Source organism: Phaethon aethereus (genome assembly GCF_964289735.1).
Source record: "Phaethon aethereus genome assembly, chromosome: 9".
Lineage (NCBI taxonomy): Eukaryota > Metazoa > Chordata > Aves > Phaethontiformes > Phaethontidae > Phaethon > Phaethon aethereus.
This window is the reverse complement of record NC_138585.1, coordinates 14,640,944-14,660,162: the sequence shown is the minus strand read 5'-3', so window position 1 is coordinate 14,660,162 and position 19,219 is coordinate 14,640,944. Positions and strand designations below refer to the sequence as shown.

The following is a 19,219-nucleotide window of genomic DNA, read 5'->3' as shown; positions in this document are numbered from 1 at the left end:
CCACTACCTGCTGAACCACTGCCACCTCCTTAATGACTGAGCCCAATTAAATCCCAACCTCAGATTCAAAGGGGGTGGGAAAACCAATGTAGAAATGAGCATTGGAGACACAGGCGGGCTTTACAAATCTCACAGTTTATTTCTCTCTCTGTGCAAATCAGCGCTACTTAACATTACTCACATTTCACAGTGCAGGGGGCAGAAGTGATTACAACACTGCTTAAGTTGCAGTTCAGTAGGACCGTTCTGGGTCCTGGATCCCAGGCAATCTCCATGTGCTGATGACCTGGAAAAGAAAAGAACTGCACAGCCAACATTTCCAGTAGTTGTTACTTGTAATATAAGCTACCTCCACAGAACCTCCAAGGGAAGCCTGCTTTCCGCCTCAGGCATCACAGTATTCATGGCTGCATGCAGACTCCAAGCATTTACAGCCAGTAGCATATAAAAAGTTCACAGCACAGTTTCCAAGTCACAGCTAGCAGAGACAGATGAGGAAAGAGCAAACAATAAGCCCTTTTCATAGCTGCTTATTCTCACATAGGACAAAACAGAACAAAGTTTAGCAGTGGAAGGGAAAGCTGGTCCCTAGAGTAAGAGGGTAGGGTCCCAGCCTGGCCAGCAGCATCCACCACCTGCTCCGCCAGTGGTCACCACTGGGACAGAGGCAATGGGGCATGAAGCCAGGCAGCCCCAGCACTTGGAAAAATGACTGAAATCCCTGTATATGGCCAACAGGAGAGACCATTGGGGATACTGTGCAAAAGTAGCTCATACCAGTTATCAAGAGGTTCTCTGAGATGACAATTACATGTGACATGGAAATTTCATTGTGCAGTATTAAAAAAAAAAAAAAAAAGGTGTCACTTAAACACCCTTCCAGAGCTCATAGTCAGGCCACACTGGCTGCACAGTGCCATGTGACTGTTCAAGCGCTGAGAGGATGAAAAAAAAAACCAAACCCCTGATTTGGGAAAGCAAGAGCAGCTCCCTCACCAGCAGGAGGGTGCCTAGCATGGAGCAGCGACATGAGGGAAGCAGGGGACAGCTGGACAGTGTCTGTACCACAGGTGAGTAGTTCAGGCACTGGTAGCTAAGGTAGCAGTCAGAGGAGCCAAATTTGTCTGCTATATCAGATTCAACCCTGTCCCACAAAGCTTGTCAGCAGTGGGTGGAGAGAGGCTGCAAGTCCCAGCATCCACAGGGACTGAGGGATACCTCAGACCTCGCTCATTATCAGAAGGGCTTTTCCCTGCCCAGCCTGTCCGCAGTCGCTGGATCTGGTACCTCTTGGCCACAGTGCTGGGAGGGAAGAACCCTTCTTTGCAGGCATCTGACCCCCCCCCAAGCTAGGTAAAGAGGCTGTTTAGAGGCAGTGTTGCCATTTTCCTGGAAAGAGCAGACAGTCACAGTGCAGCAGAGCTTCTTTGCAGTATCAAAAACAACAGAAGGCTGTGACTGACCCATTTTCAATCAAATGGAAAACTCTGCTTTTGTTTCCCCCTTTGACATCTCACAGCAACAGCTTTGCCCTGCTATTAGCAGTCTATCCTTGTAAGGCAAAGCAAGAGCCCATTAATGAGCCAAATTTATCACTAGGGGAACTCTGCTGACCTAATTACACCGGCCACGTATTTGACCCATTATGTTAACCTTCCTCTGCCTCCTCCACAGTTAAAAGGAAAGCACCTTTCAACTTTAATCAGGACAGCAGGGAATACAAAGAGCAAGAATTAGGGAAAAAAAAAACCTAAACAAACCCAAACAAAAAAGCTAGGCTGTTCTCAGCATCCCACAACACAAGACTTGAAGCCATAACCCCAAAGCACATGCATCGACAAGGGACATACATCAGTAACGGATGCAGAACAACCCTGATGAAGTCAGCTCTAACCTGCGTGTACGTATGAGCACTGGAAGGATGCCTGAAGGATGGCCATTTACAGGGTGGCCCCAGGGACATAAAGCCAGTCAGCAATGGCAGTGGGCAGGTGAGTCATGACTTGCAGCCTGACCCACCAGTAGGTCTCCATGGGATTGTAACGGTTGTTTGGGCACGGTGAAATGAGTGCATCAGTGATGTCATTCAACACCAGAGACATGTCCTTCAGGCCACTATTAATGAAGGACTTCATCAGGGCCACATGGCGAATGAAATACTCGCTGCCATAGTCCTCCCGCACAGTGTCGCTAGCTCCGCTCCACAGTGCCTCAGCCTGTTTGTCGATGCCGTCCGCTGTCAGGATGCCTGTTGCGGCCACGAAGTTACTGGGCTCAATGAGGATGACTCTGACACCCCAGCGGTACATCTCCTGCCGGAGGCAGTCAGAGAAGGCTGCCACACCAAACTTGGAAATGCAATAGCAGGAGCGAGATGGACTCACCATCCGTCCCAACATGCTTGTGATATTCACCACACGACCTAGAGAGAAAAGAGCAGGGAGAGATAATGGGCTGCAGAAGCAGCAGCCAGAATTTCTCAGTAAAACATGAGAAAAAAAAAATGCTTTGTTTGATGATGCCGATTTGTAAAATCTGAATCTTGAAGAGGTGTTCAAATCCCCTGTCCAAGGAGCCTCTCTGTCTCTTGACTCAAGCAAGGTATCCCCTGCTCTGACCTCCTCCATGGGTGGTACATATGCCTGTCTCTGTATTAAAAAGAATTTACAAAGCATGCAAGACATTCCCCTCCTAATTTCCAAGTATGGTTGTACCCAGATCTTCTGAGACTATTAGCTGTGTGCTCTCACATCAGTGTGCCCCACTCCTGCATCTTGCTAGAGAAGGGTTCAAGCTCTCAGTAGCAGGGTTATGAACTGGAAAGCGCACAACACAGCGTGATGCTATACAAGTGTTCTGGTTCTTTCCGTAAGCATGACAGCTCATCTGCAGCCTCCCTGCCTAATGTAGCTACATGCTTCTAGACCTGAGCTGGATGGTAGAGAACCGCTAGAGGTTTTTCTGAAGGTGCATCATGAACTGCACAGCCTGCTTGCTCAGCTGGCTGGCCAGGAGTCCCTAGAGTGCTGCATGCCTCGGACAAACAGAGAGGAGACTAGACATGCTGCTGTCTACAGGGCAGCAAAGAGCAATTGTCCTAACTCCCACCAGCAGCCCAACTGCAGAGCTCTGGCAGCTTGTGTTAGATCACGCACTGCCTAGGGGCAGCCACAGCAGTGGTCACTCCTCTGGTGGTGGCTCTGTCCTTCCACAAGACACGTGCAATTATGGTTTCAGAGGCACTTACAAATAGGCTCTTGAAATCTCACCAGTTTTTTTACAGAGAGGATTTTCACAGATGTGGAGCATGACACTCTTCAGCAGCTTGAAATTTTAGCTGAAAAACAAGTGGGCGACTCTGCTCTCTCATTCCAGACCTAAATGCAGCTTGGAGGGACTGTGAGAACCACCTGCTGACCTGATGGGTAAGCTACCTTTTGTAGCGAGATGGGCCTTCTTTAGTGGGTACTTACTTTCTGGAAATGGTATCTGAGCATCTTCTCCCTTACTATCCTCACAGAACACACAGCTGTGCTAGCACTCTCCCACACATGCTAAATTAAGCAGCTTTTCAGAGTTCTGCTCATATATATATATATTTCTTTTTTAAATAAAACAAAGACTTTTGATAATACTACTGTCTTGTAAGACATCTAAAACAGCTGTTATTGACACTTATTTATTCTACTCTGCAATCACCTGTGAAATGAATAACATGAAGGGGGAAGATTCAGTTATCCAAACATAAGCACTTTTGGACTTCGGAGGCCAGAATTATCTTGTCCATCCTCCAGTCACCTTTTCTAAAGGTGGCCTGGGGTCCTGTGTCATATCTGCCAGCACTGCGTGAAGGTCTCATGTCCTGGGATGTTTAAGGTAGCATGTGCTGTGTAGGTGCCTGGACTGTCCCCAGAGTGGCCTATACCACCAAATGCTTGCACAGCACTTTGAACCTGGCTGCCTAGTTTGCCTGCATGCCTCAGACACCCTCCTTGGACTGCGCAGGCATTCCTCAAAGCAGAGTCTGACACATGAGTTTTAGCTACATCTCTTTGCTGTGCTGCAAAAGCATTCTCTCAGTCTTGCCACACTGCCCAGCATGTACCTTTAGCTCTGCGAATGAGGGGCAGGAAAGCCTTTGTCACCCTCACAGTGCCCCACAGGTTGATCTCTGCCACCTTCTTGTAGTTGTCTAAACTTGCAAATTCCACCTCTCCAAAGGTTGAGATGCCAGCATTGTTCACCAGGCCCCAGAGACCTGCTGACAAACACATGGTTAAAGAGTGGAACAAAGAAAAGTGTTGCAGAGAAGCAGCTTCCCTTGTTGTTCAGAGTAACCCAACCCCTTGACAAAGAACTGGGCACTTTTGTAGAAAAAAACTTGTAAAGAAAAACCCTGCCAAGGAGATGAAATACACCCTTGGTATACCAGAAATGAAGCCAGTGGGGCTTTGGAACATCAGGGAGAGTGATGGGGTCACACAAGCACTGCCTCCCTGAATGTCTCCCCTAAGGTCAAATGCTGTCCTGAGGCTTTGTATGGCTGGATCTGGCTGACCTCCTTTTATGCTTCCAGTTGGTTCCAGGTTTGTCTTCAATCAGTGACTTTATCACGGCTTTTGCGATTTGGAGAGGGTTGCATTTTCCCACAATTAAAAAAAAAAGGAAGGAAAAGAAATATCTTTGATTTCCAAATCCCCTTCACAACTTCGACTCACTGTTTGGGAGAGTGTATGGTATTGATCTGCAGGTTCATGACCTCATTAACAGCTGCTGTATTTTAGTTCAGGTATTTGGTTTCCTTCAATTCTACCTATAGGAGATGATGTCAAACTTGCAACCAACCCTTAAAACTACTAGAATTTAAAAATCAATGTCTTCTGTGCATGCAGTCCTGTCAAAATTAAATTGACTGCGCTTACCAAGAGCTTCTGCACTGAGCCCCTTACATGTCCAGGACTTAGCAGGTCACTGAGGACTTGACGCTTCGAAGCGATTACTGCAGGAGTCCCAGTGATAAACATTTGTAGGACTGAGTCTGTACTTTGTCAATCTGCTGAAGCATAGGACTACACAGCCATAAACTGCAGGAGGAACAAACAGAAGAGCTGGAACAAGATAACAGAGTTGCTCCTCATTAGACATCCTGCCATACACCATGGTTATTTTTCACTGTGTAAGTATTCAGTTGGAGTCAGGGCCCCTTTCCACCCCCTGACCTTCCTCTTACCACCAAGAACAAACACAGGCCTAAGGAAGAATCTTCATGTCCAGGGAGCTCTGACATTGCTATCAAAAGCACCCACGTCACGCCACCCTGTTGATAAGTTTTATCAAGTGCACTCTCAAAATTTTTTGGGCTCTTTGCCCTGCCTCTGCTCCATAGCTTCCCTACCCTGATGTATGAAAGTCTTTTAATAATTTCCAGCCTACATTTATTCATGGTCAGATAATAACCATGTGTTATACTGAACACAGCCCTCTAAGCAGATTGCAATATTGTACCATTGCCCAATACATACCAATGGAGTTTATCCTCCCGATGCATTTAAAAACACCAACATGCCCTTGCTAGACAGGGTCTCTACTCTCACATCGGCCCTACTAACCCTGCCCAAGCCTGTTGATCAGCCGGCTATAGCAGACCAGAGAAGGCCACATCCTACCCAGTGATAACAGTGCATTAACCCCAGGGTCTGTCCCAGAATGGATTTGCCTATTATAGCTGCCACCATTCCCACATCTCTCAGCTCTCACATGGTGATCCCAGCACTCCTTTTGCCCTGCACACTTGTCTCTGACAGACAGTGGTGAATATTGCTCCAGTTCACTGGCCTGCAGCTCTGTTCTCCTCCAGAACAACCCCTTCCCAGCCCTCACTGGGCTACAACATCCCCAGGGGCTGTCTGGGATAACAGCTAAGTCGTGGCCTCCAGCAAAAGCCAAGAAAACATCTTGCTCACCTATCCTTACTTCCATTTTTATTAATTCAAGTTTCTAAATGCTGCAGTCAGGTAGTTCTACTCCTGCTCTGCTCAAGATCCCCTGCCTGTTTGTTACTCCTGCACTTACTGAAGCTGCCAGCTTTTATGGGTCAAGATAACTCTGAAATTCACACTCATCTGGCAGCCAGCACAGCATCTCAGCCTGAATGGGGTTCCTGGTGCTGCTGCAAAGCAGGCTCTAGTTGCTAGCAGGAGGGCCATGGAAACAGGGCATCTGATGGTGTAATTTCACCAATAACATGAAGCTACGCAGAGCAAATTTGGCAGGGATTTGCCAAAGATCACAAAAGACTTAAACTGTCAGTCCCAAACTGACCTCTGCAGAGTATTCCCAACCCTAAATTTCTCTACAACAATGTCCCATTTTTTGGGTTACAAGGTTAGATTCAGGGACATTCATGAAAACATTATTTACGATAGTTCATTCTTGGAATTTCACTGCTCACCGATCAGATCACTTTACATACAGAACAAAGTGCTGATAGGTACCCGGTCACAGGGCTGTCTGCTGAACAGCAGTGTGTTTATTGCGCAGAGCCTTATCACTATTACTTCTTTAGTGTCAACAATACAGTGGGAACTGCACAAGATTGAAAACAAACACTGGCACTCCTACCAGAACGAGTTTAGCCTTATGTACACAGCACAGGGAGAAGAGGTATGAATGTACAGCACAAGAACTGTTCTGCACTAGCTCCTCTGGGGCCACACTCAGTGTGCAACAAGCGCCTCTGTGCAAGGCACCTCAGTCTCAACAGTCTCTACATCCCTGCACTTATTTATTGAGAAGCCCCAAACCTCAGTCACACTGATGGGCCTAGAAAGAAGCCTTTGCTGCTTTGCACACTGTGCTGGAGCAAACAACTACACGATAAGGCTCTCAAGAGCAGGAGGAACCAGTCCAACTTGCTCATCAAGGATGCAAGACTTCTCTGTCCCTGCTACACATACGGTTTTGCAAACACTGCTGCATTTATAGAAGGAACAGAGCTGCTCCCTTACAAGCTTTCACTCAGTGGGAAATGGCTCTGTGCCACCACTGCTGTTGCTGGGCTCTTCAGGAAAAAGCTTGAGAAGCTGTGAAATGTGTGATGAGGGCTGGGTGATTGTGTAGGAAGAAAAAAATCACACAGAGAACATGTGTGGGATCAGAGCTTGTACGTAACTCGGTTACATTTCATATGCTTGTTTTAGGAGGAAGGGCGTGCTCATGTAATTTGCATGAAGATTAGAGCTATTATTATTTACTAGCTTTATACTTGCTGTGAACAAAGACAGGCCCATGGCAGTCTCATCCAAGCTTCAAGAGGAGCAACCACCATACAGCCACATGACCCTTAAGTCCTGGAGCCACAGATGTGAAACTCCAGTCCACCCTCAGCCTGGGTCTACAGCTGCTGTACAGCTTCCTATTTGCATAGAGACTGCAAGGACACCTATGCAGGGCAAGAAGCCTCATAACCGCACCACATGGGAAGAGGTTAGGTGGTGTCAAACCAGGCTCCAACCATAAGCTCGCATCCCACTGACAAACCACTTCCAGGAAGGAAAGAAGCATGCAGCAGGCATCTTCCACATGTTCTTAGGGTCCATGAGTTGGACTCATGCTTAAGGTGGCATGTGGGTTAAGCAGGTCTATACCACGCCCACCCTGGATCCTGTGTCACATCACCTCTGGGATGTTGCATGGCAAATAAAGCATGAATTGACCTGGCTGAAGAATAATCCAGGTTTGGAGGCAGGTCAGTTTTGCTCAGCACTCAGTTACATGAATAGGTTGTACCAGCACAGCAGAGGGGAGAGCAGTAAGCAGCCAGGGCCTGTCACCTCTTTGCTAGCAGGGTCACTACAAAAAGGTCTGTATGAGCCAGGCTGCTGCTGCAGGAGGGGATCAGGCTCTGGCCATCCTATGGCCTTCACAGATACTCAGGGAGAAAGACACAGGCTGTTGTGAGCTTGCTGCCACTCATCACTTTTTAAGGGACATAGAGTTAGAGCCTAATTCTCCTCCAGCCAGTCTTGGTCTCTTTCCATGTGGCTGGCACATCAACAGCAAGACAATTCTCCTCACTGACCTGAGTACAGCACTGCCTGACTGCCAGCCACACACTGTCACAGGCCTCCAGGCTTCTTAACCCTCTTTTGGCAGTGCAGAGAGGGAACAACCTGGTCAGTGCATAGCCTGCTCTGTAGGAAAGATTCTGTGAGCACAGCAGAGCACCAGCTGTGCTGGTAATACGAAGATCCCCACATACCTTCTTCTGGCTCCTTCAGGGTCCTCTTCACAAAATCCACAGCCTGAGCCACGTCCTGGTCACTGCACACATCCATCTGTAGCACTTTCATGCGATCTGACTTCATGTTCTTCAGCTCCCTGGCTCCATCTCCATTCTCATCCTGTTCAGCAGGAAGGAAAGAGGTGCTGCTAAGACTGACAGTAATGCAGCTTGGGGCCAGGCAGTTCACACTGACAGGAAATAGACGCTATTGAAACTGCACACAAGTGTAAGCCTGGTGCACAAATAAGCATGCGAGCCACACAAACAGGCATGCAACCCACAGCCCTCTTCCTATTCCCTCCAGCACAGCTCCTATATCTGCCTCAGTGACCCACAGCTCTGAAGGGCCACAAAGCCCCTGCTGTTAGCTCCCTGCAGAAGTGTTTCACATCCCTAACACTGTAAAATACTGTGCCAGCCTGGGGCAACCGTGGGTGACTCTCCACTTCCTCAGTCTCCATGCTCTGCAGGTAACATAGCAAACACTTGTACAGAAATCAGAGCCAGATTTTCTAGGCTTAAAAGCAATAGGCTAATTAGGTGCTGTACTCATGTCATCCCAAAATATTGTCAGGCTTCTAATGAAATAGTATTGTCAGACCACTTTGAAAACAAGACAGCAGGGACATCTTTGGTACACCTAACAGCAAATAGTCTGATGCTACAGACTACAGCAGGAAACATTTACAGCTGAACCTATATAACAATAATATTTTGCTCTTACTACACAACAGAACAGGGTACACAGGAATACATGCACAGTGGAGATCTGCCACACAACAACAAGATTACAGACATGAAGCATGAAAGGGGGAGATTCTGACTAAGGAAGCAAGAACAAGTCTTTTTTTTTCTTCACACTATATATAAGAAAGTGATGGCTCTGCTTTCCTGTCTATTTTTCCCTTCTTTCCTCTTCCCTACCCTGCCCCCCACTATCATTAGAGATTCTGTCAACTATTGTGGGGTTTTTTTTGTTTAGTCAAACATAAACACAGTTCAAATTCCAAATTTTACCTGGTTACTTCCAGACAGGATTGCTGCCTAAGCCTTACAGCCTTGCTCAGGTGGTATGTAACAAGTATAAGTGAAAAGAGCACAGATTAGCCATGCAGTTCCACAGCAGGATTGAGATTTAATTCGCCAAACTACTCCCTGAATCACAGACTCTGTCTCATTAGTGAGGAAGAAGTTATGAATTGGTGAGTCAGCATGCCTGGCTGCCACTCTTCCTTTAGCACTTGATACCAACTCCCACAGCACAAGGGCAAACAAGGTGAGCAACCCTCCCACAGTCACCTGCTCAGCTGCCTCTGCACCCAGGCTGATGTAAAAAAACATGTAACAGCTTCGTTTTTCTATACATATATCAGGCTATTTAATGAATGTAGTATGCAACATTTTACCTTCAGTCCAGTGAAAAATGACATGTAACGAAGGAAAAGAGCAGAAACGTCCATGAGACATGAGAAAAACAAAGTAGCACTCTTAAAAAAACAACCAAAAAAAACCCCCAACATACAGTTACACCAGCATTATGACAATAGTATGAATGAATTGCTGGCCTCATGGCTGCATATAATTTCTGACACAACTGACTTATTTGCTGGTTTTGTGATAGCTGGAAATAAAGGCTTGAAGCTTTTCTAACGCACATCAGACATGGCATGTCTAGCCCTCATATAGCTACGAAAAGAACCTCTGAAAGTGGCATTACAGGTAGTTAATTACATAGTCACCAAAATACTATATTCCCTTTGAAACAGGTGAGGGTTGTGTAATGCCTCACTGTATTTCTGGAAGTTGCTCTTGCATCTCACTGCATTATACAACGCAACTTTCAGCTACTTTACAGTGAATGAAGTAGAGCTAATTCAGCTTGTAAAGAGAGATATTTACTGTATTTATATAGCAACAAAATCTTAACTGTATCTGTACTCAGGTCCCAGTTGTCATTTCAGAGCACTAAAAACACCTTTCCCTACATGTTTTTTAATCTTTCATAATCCTTATAAACTAAAAAAAGAAATATTTCCACTGTTTTTTGAGAAACAAAGTCATAGGCCAGCAGCTCAAAAATCCAGTATAAATGGTTTGTTTTATTCATATTGAAATGAGTTTTCCCCTATCACCAATGCAATTCAATCTGCAAAGTTACCTTCCCAGCTATAATTTATTAATTGTGGACAAAACATACTGATTTTGGAAGACTGACTTCAACATGCAATATCAATTGAAACCATTTTTCATAGTTGCAGACACCACCTCAGCCACTATTTGACTGTAAAAGAAATTGCTTAACTCATGTCCAGAAAATCTCTTCACAAATGAAGGAGCCATGTATTTTCACAGAAAGAAGTGATCATCATCTTATGTTCTGTGGTCTTCAGGGGCTGTAAGCACATTCCCTGTTCAGATACCCACATGGTACCTCCTCGTTTTTAAAATGGTAGATTTGCTGGCTGGGAAGATACCCGGAGCAGTTCCCGTGGGAGCAGCCAGGCTGTCCTCCCTGGGGTGGCCTTCACAGCCATGGGACTCACCAACAGGAGCCACGCAGCAGCACGAGTCAAGCAGGGTCCTAGCAGCAACAGCCCACCTGCTCCTGCAAATCCTCTCTCCCCCTCCCTTTGCTGTCACTTTTTTTGTGCAATTTCTGTCCTCTCAGCGGATCTCCCAGCTTCCCCTTCCCAGTCCCATCAGAGTCAAAAGCCGCGCTGCTCCAGCCCAGCCTGCTGCCCAAGTACTCCCCAGAGAGGCGTTCAGTGGGACTTTGCTGTTTCCCCCCAGCTATCTCCTTTCCCTTGGTTATCCTGCCCTCACAGCCCTGCACAGCCCTGGCTGCCCACCCCACCCTCCACCTAGCAGGGGCTGCTCCTGGGCGGGGAGCCTGGCAGCCACATAAGCTTTATCCACGCAGCAGAGGAGCCTTGCTCCTGCTTTCGGCTGCCTCCCCTTCGCCTTGCTTACTCCTCTTCCCTGCTCTGGTTCGGAGGATCCCAATGCAGGTGGTGCTGAGGGACAGGCAGATCATACAGGGGCTTGTTTGCAGAGCGCCCTCTTATAACAGGCCAAGCCATGGCTTTTTCCCCAGGGAAGCCTGTGGAATTCAGGATTAGGTCCTGGCAAGCACTTGGGCATCCGCAGTGGGAATCAGGAAGCCACAAACACAATGCTGAACCCCCGTGGATCTGGCCAGCGCCCCCCGCCCCGCTGCTGCCTATCCACCCACTCCCTTCCTGCATTTCCTAGACAGAACAACTCGTACTTGTCATTACTGGATTCCACCTGAATGATTTCAGACTCCATCCAATCTATCAGGATCATTTTGAACACTATTCCCCAAAGGGCCTGCAATCCTCCCTGCTTGGCACCACACACACTTCTTTCCAAGTGAACTCTCTATTCCAGGGGGCACTTCCAAGAAAATTTCCCTGGGACTGAACAGCAGTCACAGGCTTAGAGCGTAAGTTTGCCCATGAGACTGTCATGAGGGACTGCTTAAACCCTTGTTCAGGATACATTTATTCCTTCCCCTTTAACCACTCTGCTGCTTAGCCAGAATGAGATTAGACTGACATGGCAGTCTGTTCCCTGTAAGCTTATACAGATGGTGTGTATCACACTATGATCTAGACATTTGTAAAATCGAGAGTTCAGTGCACTGCAATTTCATCTAGCGCACTGAAGGTGAGTTGCCTGGTTCGCAATTCTGGAGGTCTGTCTCCTTTGGCCTTCTTCCAGCCTTCTGGAAGTCTCCTGGCCTCCAGGTGCTCCTGAAAATATCACCCACAGGGCAGAAATGACAGTGGCTCATCCTTTAAATGCTCTTCAGTACATTTTGTCAGGCCTGGTGAACTTGAACACATCCATTTATGTAAACATTCCATGTTCTTTCCCTTTTCTTGCCTGCAGTCCTCATGAAAACTGCTGGCAGTAGGCATATGAAAACAATTATCCTTTTTTTCAGTAAGATCAAAGAAAATAAGACAATGATTATTTCAACTTTTTCTGTGCTTTCTACTTTTCAGGTTATTTTGTAATCGATTTCTGTATGGTTTTCCATCTTAATCCTAATGTATTAACAAAAACCTCCCCTGTGGACTTACTTGTCCTTACTAAACGAAATCCCTTTTGCACTTGATCCTCTACAGTTCTATCCCAGCCTGCTTGCAGTATTATTGTTATTCCTGTAACATTAAAGAGCTCCTGATGCACCCAACTGTACCATCTTGCATTTAATGCAAGAGTTTTCTGTGGTGACTAGTACATCAGGGATCCTTTAATTCTCAGTATAAAAGCACGCAAGTAAGTGATGATGGAGTAACTATGTATGAACTAATAGCCTGGCATCTGCTCTACGACAACTGCCCCCATACCTGCTCTGACCCTGCAGTGAGCCTACAGCAGCTCACACTTCTCTCATGATAGAGTAAGTTTCTTTGCATTTGTCATGAGCAGTTACATGCACACTGCCAGTTACCATAGGAGCTGCATCCTTAGCCACACTGCATGTTAACTCCTTCACTTACAGCAATAATCACCCACTTGTTCTTTACAAATGATCTGACCTAACAGCTCCCTACCTTCACTGATGTTTCCTGCTTCTTTTGGCTCCACCATCCATTTCTGCAGTCACTATATGCTCCCTTTTCTCAGAGCAGTCAGCTCTAGGTTTACAACTATTTTCATTCCACACACAATCTACCATTAGGTTTTCAGTGAGCACCTGCTCATCAAATTTTGAATTTCTAGGCTACTGTCTCTCTCAACCAACACAAGGCTGTTCCATGAGGATGCCGGCTGTCCCAAAAACTGTAGAAAGCGTTTGGTTGCATTACTTTTGCAACAGCTACCCAGATAACTGTGTTACCACCAGACCCTGACTTCAGATGCACCTAACAGCAGAAAAACAACACTAACAATCCAGGGGAAAAAAACACCCAGAAGTGTTTTGGCACTAGAGCACTCAGTCCAGGTCTCCTGAAAATTTATTAACACGCAGAACAAGAAAAATCTCATTCTCCCATTCTCTACCCCTTCAGGCTCAAGTGCTCAGTCAATCTCCTGAAAGTCACCTGCAGATCAACTATAAATGCTGATGCTTTTTTTACTTCCATACAGAATATAAGTACTGAACCACAGAAGTTTTGACTCACGAGTAAGAAGTTGCCAGGCCAGGTCATAAGGGATGCCAAGAGCTGCCCATTCCGGGACAGGTAATAATTTGTGATCAAGAAGTTTTTTTTTTTTTTCATCAATAAAGCAAGCAAGCAGTGCTCACTTTAGGAGCATTTATTTTCTTTATGCAGCTCCAAATGGAGCCTAGCCCTCCCTGCTCTGCACTACTGTGCTGCCTTCTGAACAGCCCTCTCAGACCACCCTATCTCCCCTCTCCTTTCTGTTCCCTACACCTGCTGCTCAGTAAAGTCAGTGCCTGGCTTGATATCACCACAGAGACAGGCATCCCAAAGCAGCATATGACATATTACTGAAGGATTTACAGAGCCTCCATGTGGAAATTTCCAAATAGTGGCAATTTTCCAACAGGACTCTCTTGCTCTTACGTTACACAATATGTCAGCTGATAATAACTTTCCCTTCTGTTGTGGTGGAAGAACGTAACCTCCGCTGAGATCACACAGGCAATGAGTGCCACCTTTTTTTGTTTGTTCTCACCCTCCACACTGCTTCAGAATCTGTGATCATCACTCCCTGAGCACCTGTACTGAAGAGGTAATCTTCAAACAGAGAAACAGCTGGGTATAAACTAATTTTGAACAATTAGGGTCAGAAATTACATAAGTTTTGACTATCAAAAAGGCATAGTAAGGGTAAAACCCCAGCTGAGATGGCAGTGGAGCTGGCCCAGTTTATAAAGAGGATTACACAAAACTGTTACCTGCAAGAGCAGGGATTGGGATGATGGGTCTGCAACCCCTTCTGATTCAGTGTGCCTAAACTGATCTCTTACAAGCAATGCCATCTGCCAAACACAGCTGGCAGAAGGCAAGACCTACAGATATCAGAAACATATGGTAAATTTGTTTATTCAGCTATCCAGAAACAGAATAGCTTCTACAGAAGCTGTAGAAGCACAGTCTACAGAAGACACTTGGGAAACAGAACCTGACCAAGGCAGGAGAGGCGGCCTGGAGACAAGTTTGAGGAGAGCATCCCCAAAGTAAAGCGACAGAATGAACGACAGCAACAGAGATGCTGGAGAAGACAGAAAGCCATAGTGCCACAGCAATCTTGGACTATCAGATTTACTGAGTGTGTTGCAGTATTGCTGAGAGGCTTCCAGCAGTGAACAGTGCCCTACTGTGCAAGCTACTGCACACACAGGCAGCTGACAGACAGTCCCTGCCCCAAAGAGCTCAGAATTACAGGAATGACAAGATGCAACAAGCAGATGAAGCAATGGCAGGTGTAACAATCCCTGCCTGCTGCGCTTCCCCCAGATCTTGGACAAGGCTAAAGAGAAACTGCAGGTGAAGAGGCTGTCACTTGAGAAGCATTTTTCTCCATTCACAGAAGAATTTTGAGCAATATTACTACTCACCGCTAGCAAGCATCCGGCAAAAACAGTAAATCCCTTTGCGTGAAGCCTTTTTGCCAAGGCATGTCCAAAACCTTTGTCACAGCCTGTTATTAGCACTGCCTTCCCTTCAGCCTGTGTGGGGAAAGACAGTAATATATCGTCAGATATTGCAATGCTGCAGGCACCACCAGCACCCAGCAACATAGCACAGGAGCAGCTTGCAGTCCCACAGCCACGGCCAGCCAGTGTTTAGGAAGTACAGCTGCAAGTCACAGTGGACATGTATCTGTCTGCAGACTAAGCTGACTGCAGTCTAAACCCAGCAATTTCACTGGAGGTTCTGCTGGGTCAACTAGCATAAACCAGGTTTCAAGATTCCTGTGTAGCAACACAATCGGCTCCCAACTCCTGTGAAACCCTAAATTTATTCAATTACTGGTCTGTAACAAGTTACCCTTGATACCCAAGGTAGAACAGTAACTCTCAAGTATCAGTGGCCAAAGCAGAACAGAAACACTTCAAAACAAGTTAGTGATCTACCAGCTCATAGGCATTATAAGGGCGAGCAGCACAGAAAACATCCAAATGATAGTATGTCACCTACTTGAACCGTACAGCAGCTCTTTTAACTGCAGAGTGACTCTATTGTCTGTTCCCTACCTACTCCCACTCTATGCGGTACTTTCCATGCTGTATTTTAAGCATGCAGGAATGTGACTACAGGTTAGGGTTCCCTTCTGAAAGACTGCAGTCTTAACAGGAACAACTTATCAAATCCTATGGTTCTCTCCTACATTATTATTATCTTTTGACTGATAGATAAATTGAGAGAGATTTGATACTCCATCTGGTATGACACAACAGGCTTGTGATAGATCTGAAAACAGAATCCCAAACCCTGAAGAGAAGCCTGTACCAAAACACTGCAGCTTCACCCTCTTTCTTTGATTGAGAGCCATCTTTCTCCTGCTCTCCTCACCACAGCTGTGAAACAATGAACTCCTAATGCTTAGCCCAACTTGCAGGCATCCAGCTGCAGTGCTGCACCCCGCTCCAAACCAAAACCATATCCGTGATATAGTAATAAAGTTCTAGAGAACACAGTAAGGAAGTGACATCACTTCCATCTCTGTGGAGATATCTGCAACTAATATTCTCTGTTAACTGTATTAACAACAGCTGGAATATGAACATTTGTATTTTATACTACTTACATATGAATTGCACCAACTTGTCCAGCCACTTTTGCAGACAGAAATGGGGCAATCACCAGTGATCACTGATGTCATTTTGCTGACACAGGTGGTAGTGAAGTGGCAATAAGGAATAATTGTAGGGTGATAGTGATCAGAGCATTACTGCACAAACTCAAGATGTGCAGAGAGCAATAAGCAAATGAGCTACACCCTGTCCTGTATCTCATGTTGAAACCATTGCTTTCAAAGGGGAGTTATGATCTAAGGTTGAAATGAGAACTGATGAAAAGTCTATCCTGCATTTTTCATACAAACACAGACATTAACACCAGCTCCTCAGGCAAAGAGCACCCAGGTACAGGCTAGCTCTACTAAAGCTCTAAATTTAGGTAGCTGTAGCTACAGGACATACAGTAAGTGAGAACTAAATATACTGCATTCAGTCTTAACCTAATTTACAGTGACACAACTCCAAGAAAGATGAAGATCAAGTATGAACTAGATCATGGAATATACCAAAGTTACCTGCCCCTTGAAGAAGAAAAGACTTTACTTTTTTTCTCTACCTCCCCTCCCTGGACCCCTTGCCTCTAAATCCTAAGGACAGAAGGCTTCCCAAAAGAGCAGCAATTGAGCAGGAGAATGAGGAGTTGTGATCACTTCCAGAGCCTAGAAGAAGCAGAGACATATACCCAATTCTCAGCCATCATTAGCTCCTTTATCAGCTGGTCTAATAAGGACAGAGCTCAGCTGCAGGAAATAAAAGCAAATTGCTGGGCTGTGTTCCTGTGTGCATCTAGTTTTAGCTCACTCAGCATCTGGTTTGATTTCTCAGGTTAAAAAAAACCCAAACCGCCAACCACCAATATGTACACAAAAAGGAGGAGGTTTAAAAATCCTCTTGGCTGTCTATAATGGGGAGAAAAGTGAGGCACAACTTACAGTATGAGAAGGTTCCTGTATTATTTGTTAATTATTTTCCATTACCCTAATTGCTGGTAATAAAACATGTGACTACAGCAGCATGGTTCATAACAGACTGAGGCCCCAGCAGCACTAATGAGCGTGCAAAAACCAAAAGGATGTACTAGATCTCACATCTGCAGCTGCCCCCCTCAGAGATGGACAGAGGGCTCCCAGGGATGACAGCAGGGAGCAACCCCATTCCCAGCCAAAAAGATCCTATCCCCAAAAACCCTCTGAACACAGAAAAGCCCCATCATCCTTATCTTTTAAAAATATGAAGGCCTAATGGGCCTGGTTCCTGGAGTTTGATAAGGTCAGTCTGCAGCTTACACTTCAACACAGTGCTGAGACAGGTGGAAAGGACTAGCTGTCACCGCTCTAGCAGGCATCACAGTGACTTTAATCAGCATTTTGAGGAAATTCAGGTGCTTCACTCACTAATGGTCACACAGTGCTCTTGGGAAACACTGCACAGGAGACCACACTCGTGTACACTGCTGCCAGGACACCCGAGATCTGCTAAGAGTGCAGAGTAACTTCTCGTACTGGAGGTGCTGTTGTGGCATCTGGGCAGGGTAATACTGTCTGTATCCTGGCTGCGTGAGCCATGGTGCTGTAATACATGTTCCACAGTTCAAACAGCCCCAGCAAGGCAGTCTGATTTTAACCTGCAGCCAGCTCGGATGTATACACTAGCTTTTCCTACTGGGGTATGATCACTTTATTAAATAGTACAATTTATTTTACTCACGCAGGTGATCTATCAAAATTACACAGTTATTGCAAAAAGGCTAAGAAAAATGAAGCTACTTTTTCAGCCTCAGTCTCTCTGGACAATGCGGAAATGCACCATGCTTGCCCAGACTTTATCTTCTACTGTGTCACTTGTTTTCTAGATCCTGCTTCCTTTTATGCCCTCCCCTGACGATCCACTTGTTATCAAACAGATTAACTTGAAGATGAGAGCAGTTACACAGTAAACTTTGCTTGTTTACGTTTTCCAGAGTCAGGAAGCTGAGGTTCTCAATCCCATGAAAAGGAACTGAAAATATTCACTAAAGGGAAGGTATTTTCTCAGGTGGGACAGAGATGGGGAACATCAGAGGAGCAGAGCAGATAGAAAAAGAGCAAAGTGGGAGGTTGCGAACAGGCCAAAGCTGTCATCTGGCCGTTTCAGAGTGCCAGGACTGAGCTGGACGCCCCGGTGCACAAACATGTTCAGTTGCAATTTCTTCCCGGTACCTGCAGAAAGGTTGGCTGGACCGTAAGCAAGAGCTACATTAACACCGATCCAGTGAAAGAACCCCAAACATTTTGTCTTATTTTTTTAGAACATATGAGAGACAGGTTATGCAATTCTATTCCACTCGCAGAGCTTTTTTTCTCCCTTATGCTCACTTCCAAATTTAGAGTACTGGAACAAAATCCACGCGCCCACCGTTTTGTGACCCTGTGAAGTCAAGCGGGGTTTCGCAGCAGCAGTTAGCCGCACCATGGCCCCGGTCGAGCCCCAGGAGGGGCCGGCAGCCTGCCCAAGGCTGTTCACAGCTCGGCGTTCCTGTTAGCGTGTGTCTGCGTTAAGCCCCCCTCGGCTGCCTACAGTTGCCACAGGCGCGACGCCTCAGCCCCCGTCCGGGTAAACTGCAGCCGGCGGCCGAAGCGGACCTGAACGCGCGGCGCCATTTTGGGCCCCGGGGCAGCCCCCGGAGGCCTCCCCCTGGCGAGCCCCAGAAGGGGCCGAAGCCGCTCGCCGCGGTACTCACGGGCAGGGCGCGGCGGGCCCGCCGCGGCAGCAGGAGGAGGAAGCGGCGGGCCCTGCGCCGCCCGCCGCCCGCCAGCAGCAGCGCGGCGCCCAGCGCCAGCAGCAGCAGCAGCGCGGCGCCTCGCATGGCCGCAGCCTATCGCCGCCGCCGCCCGCGCCCGCCCCGGCCCTTCCCCCGGCCCGCCCCCCGCCGCGCCTCGGCAGCCAGGGCATCGGCCCAGCCTCATTCAAACGGCAGCAGCGCCCGGGAGGCCCGCCGGCTCCAGGTAACGTGCGGGTGGCCTTCCCCGCCGCCGCGGGGCCTCCGCGGGAGGGAGGGGGGTGGGAGGGGTCGCAGCGGCAGGCCGATCCCACCTGACCTCTGGCTGCCGCGCCGCTCGGTGACCTCGCCCGCCCGCGGGGAGGGGGCGAGCCGGGCGGGGCAGGCCGCGGCGGGAAGCGGGAGGCGCGGGCGTCTCCCGCTGCGG

General features: G+C 47.2%; 1 protein-coding gene across 1 annotated transcript; it reads right to left on the bottom strand.

Moving 5' to 3' along the window:
- Nucleotides 1-1,940: 1,940 nt before the first annotated feature.
- On the bottom strand, nt 1,941-18,879 carry LOC309408146 (D-beta-hydroxybutyrate dehydrogenase, mitochondrial-like; the record flags this gene model as incomplete). The annotated part of the gene is made up of 5 exons (XM_082003898.1): nt 1,941-2,422; nt 4,106-4,258; nt 8,261-8,402; nt 14,850-14,960; nt 18,754-18,879. The coding sequence occupies 5 exons, from the start codon at nt 18,877-18,879 to the stop codon at nt 1,941-1,943; spliced, it is 1,014 nt and encodes a 337-aa protein (XP_081860024.1).
- Nucleotides 18,880-19,219: the final 340 nt, after the last annotated feature.